Source organism: Lissotriton helveticus, chromosome 6, assembly GCF_964261635.1.
Source record: "Lissotriton helveticus chromosome 6, aLisHel1.1, whole genome shotgun sequence".
NCBI lineage: Eukaryota > Metazoa > Chordata > Amphibia > Caudata > Salamandridae > Lissotriton > Lissotriton helveticus.
Window position 1 is genome coordinate 2,097,964,999 of NC_136067.1, and position 6,494 is coordinate 2,097,971,492.

The window sequence follows — 6,494 nt, forward strand, 5'->3', positions numbered from 1 at the left end:
ATGTGAACTTTATGATATAGTGTTAGTTTGTTTTGTTTTAAACAAATGCTTTGTCATAGTAAGTGCACTGAAATGGTATCTCCCATGTGTGAACTTTCTGATGGTATATTGGCTGTGCTGTATCCTTCTAATAAATGCCTTTTCACTTTCTGTACATTCATGTGATTACTTCATTAGGAACACTTTGTCTCATTCTGCACATGCATACAGATTTTTCCCAGTGTGGACTTTCTGATGTTGTTTTAACTCTCCCTTCCTTCCTTGCCACATTCAGTGTAGTCTTCAGTTTTGACTTTTGAGGTTGCGTTAGCTCTCCATTAGTTAAAAATGCTTTTCACATTCTATACATTGATATGTTTTCTCCCGAGTGTGGATTTGTTGATGCTGCATTTACTTATTCTTCCTGTAGAAGACTTTATTACATTCTGTGTATACACAGGATTTCTCTCTATGTGGATTTTCCGATGTTCCTTTAGCTCTCCATTAGTTATGTATGCTCTGTGGCATTCATACATTGATATGGTTTCTCTACAGAGTGAACTTTCCGATGTTAAATACAATTTTATTTACAAATAAATCTCTTTTCACATTCCGTCTATTCATATGGTTTCTCCCTGTTGTGGATTTTCTGATGTTGCTTTAGATTTCCTTTTGTTATAAATGCCTTGTCACATTCTGTACATTGATATGGCTTCTCCCCAGTGTGGATTTTCTTATGTTGCTTCAGGGCATCCTTTGTTATATATGCCTTGTCACACTCTGTACATTTATATGGTCTTTCCCCAGTGTGGATTTTCTGATGTCTCTTCAGAAATCCATTTGTTATAAATGCTTTGTCGCACTCTGTACATTGATAAAGGAGTTTCTCCCCTGTGTGGATTTTCTGATGACGTTTTAGATCTCTATTTATTATAAATGCCTTGTCACATTCATTACATTGATATGGTTTCTCCCCAGTGTGGACTCTCTGATGTTGCATTAGACGTGATTTTAGAATAAATGCCTTCTCACATTCAGTGCAGTTGAATGGTCTCTCTCCAGTGTGGACTTTTTGATGTCGCTTCAGAGCTCCACTTTTTATAAATGCTTTGTCACACTCACTACATTGATACGGTTTCTCCCCAGTGTGGGTTTTCTGATGTAGCTTCAGCTCTCTCTTTGCGATAAATGCCTTGCAGCATTCGGTACACTGATATGGTTTCACCCCAGTGTGGACTCTCTGATGTTGTATTAGACGTGACTTTATAAAAAATGCCTTCTCACATTCAGTGCATTTGAATGGTCTCTCTCCAGTGTGGACTTTTTGATGTCGCGTCAACTCTCCATTTGTTATAAATGCCTTTTCACATTCTCTGCATTGATATGGTTTCTCCCCTGTGTGGACGCTCCGATGTCGCAATAGGTTTCCGTTGGAAATAAATGCCTTGCCACACTGAGTGCAGTTGAATGGTCTCTCCCCAGTGTGGATTTGTTGATGCAGCTTTAGATTCCGCTTAAATCCGAATACTTTATTACATTCAGTACATTTATACGGTTTCTCCCCAGTGTGGGTTTTCTGATGTCTTATTAGGTTTGCATTGGTAATAAACGCCTTGTCACATTCTGTACAATGATATGGTCTCTCCCCAGTGTGGGTTTTCTGGTGGTGCTTCAGCTCGCTATTTGTTATAAATGTTTTGTCACATTCTGTACATTGATATGGTCTCTCTCCAGTGTGGACTTTCTGATGTTTCATTAGGTTTCCATTGGTAAAAAATGCTTTGTCACATTCTGTACATTCATAAGGTCTCTGCCCAGTGTGAATTTGTTGGTGCCACTTTAGATTTGTCTTCCATCGGAACACTTTATTACATTCTGTACATTCATACGGTTTCTCCCCAGTGTGGACTTTCCGATGACTTGTTAGGCCTCCATTGGTAATAAATGCCTTGTCACATTCTGTACATTTATATGGTTTCACCCCAGTGTGGATTTTCTGGTGAAGCTCAAGTTGTTCCTTTTTAATGAATGCCTTACAGCATTCACTACATTCATAAACTTTCTCAACAGCGTGGATCTTTTGATGGTGCTTTAGGTTCTGCTTCCTTCGAAACACTTTAGTACATTCTGTACATGTATATAGTTACTCCTCTATGTGGACACTCTGATGCTGCATTAGGTCTTTCATTGCAAAGAACAATTTGCCAAGTCAGTCCATCAATATGGTCTTTCTCCAGCAGGAAGTTTCTGAAGTTGTGCTTGCTATTTCTCTGCCTAATAAATGTTTTGCCACATTCTAGATATTCATTTAACTTCTCTCCTGTGTGCTCTTTCTCATACCAGGTTGGCTCTTCCTTCGTAATGAGCACCCCAGACTTGCTTCAATATGTCAGTGTGTTATGTCTTCAATGTTCATCAGCTGATGCCTAAGAGCCAAGTACATACCTCATTGGGCAGTGTAGGTTTTCTGCTACAGAAAGAGCTTGGTGAGGCATTAGCCTTCAAGGGAAGAGATTTTGAGATATACTGTTTTTATATCACTTCCTACACAAGTGATGTGTAATGCCTTTACCATTTTCGTTCATCACTGCATTCATTTGACCTGTTAGATTAAGAAAAGGAAACACAGAACAAGCTTAAATGCAGAGCCCATCAGAAAAATCTATTGCCATTTAATGAGACTTTTAACTGTCCATATAGACTAGTGCTTTGGAGAAATTCTAGATTACACTTTCAATGTAAAGATACAGTAGGCAGAGCAAGGACATAGAATCCTTCCATGATTCCCTTCTATTTAGGAGTGAGGACTCAAGGAGAAACTAAGACACCAGAGAAGGTTACTGTTGGGTGCATAGCATCGAAAAAAGAAAAACATAAGGTGCAATGAGGTGGCGTCTGTTACATCATTCTGTACGTATGCCCATTTTTCTCCACAAATGTGCGCTCCTTTAGAATTACACATGCACAGTTTTCCGTTTAGTCTGGTGTTGCCCAATAACTTTTATTTTACAAAATACAAATATGATTTACTTACTTAAAGCGGTTTCAGGGGGGTGTGGTCTGGCCACGCAGGAAGATGGCCGCCTGCTAAGAGAGCTCTGCCGAGGGATGTACCCCTGACGAGCTTTCTTCACTTACCTGCTTGTGTGGGTCATTTCTAGAACGACTGCAGCACTTGGCATGGCATGAGGATTGCTGCGGTGGTTTTCTTTTTCAACTGACGGCTTCCGTTCTTCAGATATCGCGGAAAGACTGTGAGGAGGCTGGTCACTACGACGCGCACCGCGGTGTTCGCGCACTTCTGACACCGCGCTTCTCCTCAGCGAGGGCGGCGTCCTCATTACACCAGGGCCGCGCCTCCTCGGATTGTAGGCCGTGCCTCCCCTCAGACGATGAGGGCGCGCTTCACCGCAGACTGCTTCCCTTAATGCTCCTGCCTCTCTTTTTAAGTACACAGCGCCCTCCTCAGGATTTTGTTATAATGGTTTTCTTGAAGTTACCAGCGATTTATAATGAAAAAGGCACCATAAACAGGGAAAGGAATGGACGTCTATAGGGCTGGCACACTCGTCATTATAATGAAGTGCGCTTTCTCATAGTTACATGTGTTCTACTATCCAAGTGCAATAGCAATGCTTGCAGGTCTTTAATAACATGACTTTTCATTTCATAATAATTGTTATCACCTGCAGAATCAGGCTGTGACTGTCCCTTAAACAGCCAACGTTGCCGGTACGGGCAGAATTACTTGCAGCAGTACCGTTCCATCTTCTTTCTTGACTGTTACCACTTAGCTTTGGCGTTTTTCTTCAGTTGTATTAAGGGACATATATGTTATTTGGGTCAGAATAACTTGACTCTACCAGCTTTATCACTGCTCCTTAATGTGTCTTCTTGTTTTCCTACTGTGATACTTTGCCAGTTCCGCTTATAACGGAGGAAGCAGGCATTTGCTGTATGCTGATCGTACGCATACAACTTCTTACCTCCCTGTTATTTGATGCACCTCTGGCCTCATCATTGCTTCATATTCCAAATATTCCAATTTTTCCTCCATTCGCTATTGCAGACCACCGCTACAACGGTACAGAGACATGTCTAACAGTAGGAATGGTAGTCGTGGGCCTAAACAACCACTTTTCAATGAAGTGGTAAAACAATCCTCTTCCTTGACAGTTAAAGGTAATGGTTCTACGTCACCTCCTTCGTCGCAAGCTGCATTACCTCAGAGTGATAAGTCTCTTTCTGACACGATGCAACGCATTTTACATGAACTTTCTGGGGTCAATCGATTGTTAAAGGGCCTAGATATTGCTATGACTTCATTAACTGCAGATACTAAGTCTATCAGGGCAGAACTTACTACTTTTCACAACAGGATTGACGTCATTGACTCTAAAATAATGTACATAGAGGGTCGACTGGATTCTGTTCAGGGTTCAGATCAAGACCTACTCTTCCTCCACAGTAAGATCATCGATTTGTAAGATCACAGTCGTAGAGACAATATCCGTTTTTTTGGTTTCCCAGAAACTATTGAAAAGCAAGACATGTCCTTTCTTTGTGATGCCCTCCCCACTCTGACCAGGAATTTCTTTCACTCCTCCTCTTGAGCTCCAACGCGCTCATAGACTGGGTCCACCACGTCCTGGATCTTCTACAAGACCTAGACCAATCATTGCCTGTTTCGTTCGGCATGAGCAAACTAGACAGATTCTATCAATGGCCCGTACACGTGGCTCTTTTCTGTTTCAGGGTCTTACCATTCACATGGCTGCAGACTTCTCTAAAGAAACGAATGACCAGAGGAATGCATCTCTTTCCATGCGACCCCAGTTACGTCAAATGGACATCAAATATCGATTATTTGAACCTGCACGTTTTTGTATTACTAGGAATGGAGAGTCCAAAGACTTTTACGACCCTGTACTTCTACAGCAGTTTCTGGATAGTATCAGGTCCGATGATATGGAAACTCAGTCTCCTTCCAATGCCCAATCTTCTCAATCCAAGCCCTCATCTACGAATCCATCAACGTCCCATTTATATACATCTCCTGACTCTAGACAAGGTGGCAGAGATCTTACTCGCCTGCCTCGCTCTCAGGATTACAAGTATTCGGCTCTACGCTCTGTCTCTTCTCACACTAACACGCAGCAAAGAGACAAGTCTAGATCGCCTCTTAAGACGCCATCTGATGCTGACTGAATTCTTTTAATGCTTTAATGCTTCATTACTTTTCTCCTTATATAAGCTTATAGTAGAGTTTACTGTCCACAATGCTTTTGTTGCTCGCTTAATACATTGAGATTTTATTGCATGGTATAATAAGGTTTATTTTTCATTAATGTTCTATATAGTGTTCTATGCCCTGTTGCTCTTCTATATATTTACTGCTACTATGTGATTTTCAGTTTTGTGGTTATTTCATCATTTTCAGGCTTTGCTTATTATACGTTATAAGGCCATTATCCATTTCACAGGAGACCTTTATTTTTCCCATGTTCATTCCCCTCGCTACAGTGTTGTTATTGTTATTGCGCTTATTGCTAAATGTTTCATTTTTTACTTTCTCCGGTTTTATATGATGTCACTTTGTTTCATTGTTTTCTATGTTTAAATTGTCTTTGATCATTTTCTTTTGTTTCTCTTCTGTTGTATGACTTTGTAGTTTTCCCTCCTTTTCTTCTACCTATTATCTCTTTCCCTCCTTTTCTATGACATTGTTGGTCTGTTCCCTTTCCGTGTTTTGTTCCTTTCATTAACTATGTCTTCTCTTCTTCTCATCCTATTATTCTCGCCCAGGTTTTATATTAACGTTGTTTTCTTTTTTGTAGTATGATCACTTTTGTCCTCTGTTTTCGTATTGTGGCTTATACCTTCTTGATCTTTTATATTTTTGCGTTAGCCATTTGGCCTCCTTAGAGTCTTTACCTGATCGCAGGTTTCCTTCACAGCTGTTATCTTATACATGGCAATCCTTTTCCGATGCATTCCTTTCCCTATGACGCTATGCTTGTTGTTAAATTTGACATTATTTATTTCCTCCAACCCGCTTTGAACGGTTTCATATATATTTTTTCTAATAAGTTCTGCTGTTCTTTATGCTTCTATTCATATGCATTTTCATTCCTCCTTATCATGGTACCGGACCTCTTTCTTCATCTTATTTAACTTTCATATTTCTTTTACTTCACTTCTCACACTTCTTATATTTCTTATTTCACTTTCCTTGTTTTCATTTCTTTCTCCTCATATTCTTCTCTTATTATATGATTCTCTTAGCATGTTCTAATAATTTTTATACAATATTGACTATGTTCCATGAAAGTATTGTATGTTTTCCAACTTTAGTTGTTGCAAATATATTCTAAATGCATCTCATAATATTTCGTATTAACAGTTACTCCCCCAGACCCCTATTCTTCTTTGCTTGAAAGGGGTCTGACCTCCCTTGGCGTTGCTGTAGGTGCACCCAGACCCGTAGTTAACAGTTTAGGTTTCTTTTTCTTTCT

The 6,494-nt window shown here is 40.0% G+C and overlaps 1 protein-coding gene across 1 annotated transcript; it reads right to left on the reverse strand.

Moving 5' to 3' along the window:
- Positions 1 to 595: 595 nt before the first annotated feature.
- Positions 596 to 4,036, reverse strand: LOC144763054 (uncharacterized). The gene is made up of 3 exons (XM_078648361.1): positions 3,966 to 4,036; positions 2,568 to 2,581; positions 596 to 2,106 (listed from the first exon to the last, which is right to left on the reverse strand). Exons 1-3 carry the CDS (start codon positions 4,034 to 4,036, stop codon positions 596 to 598), a joined length of 1,596 nt encoding a protein of 531 aa, XP_078504487.1.
- Positions 4,037 to 6,494: the final 2,458 nt, after the last annotated feature.

Excerpts from the sequence above, each read along its gene's own strand:
- LOC144763054 (XM_078648361.1), bottom strand. The coding sequence starts at position 4,036 with ATGGAGGAAAAATTGGAATATTTGGAATATGAAGCAATGATGAGGCCA.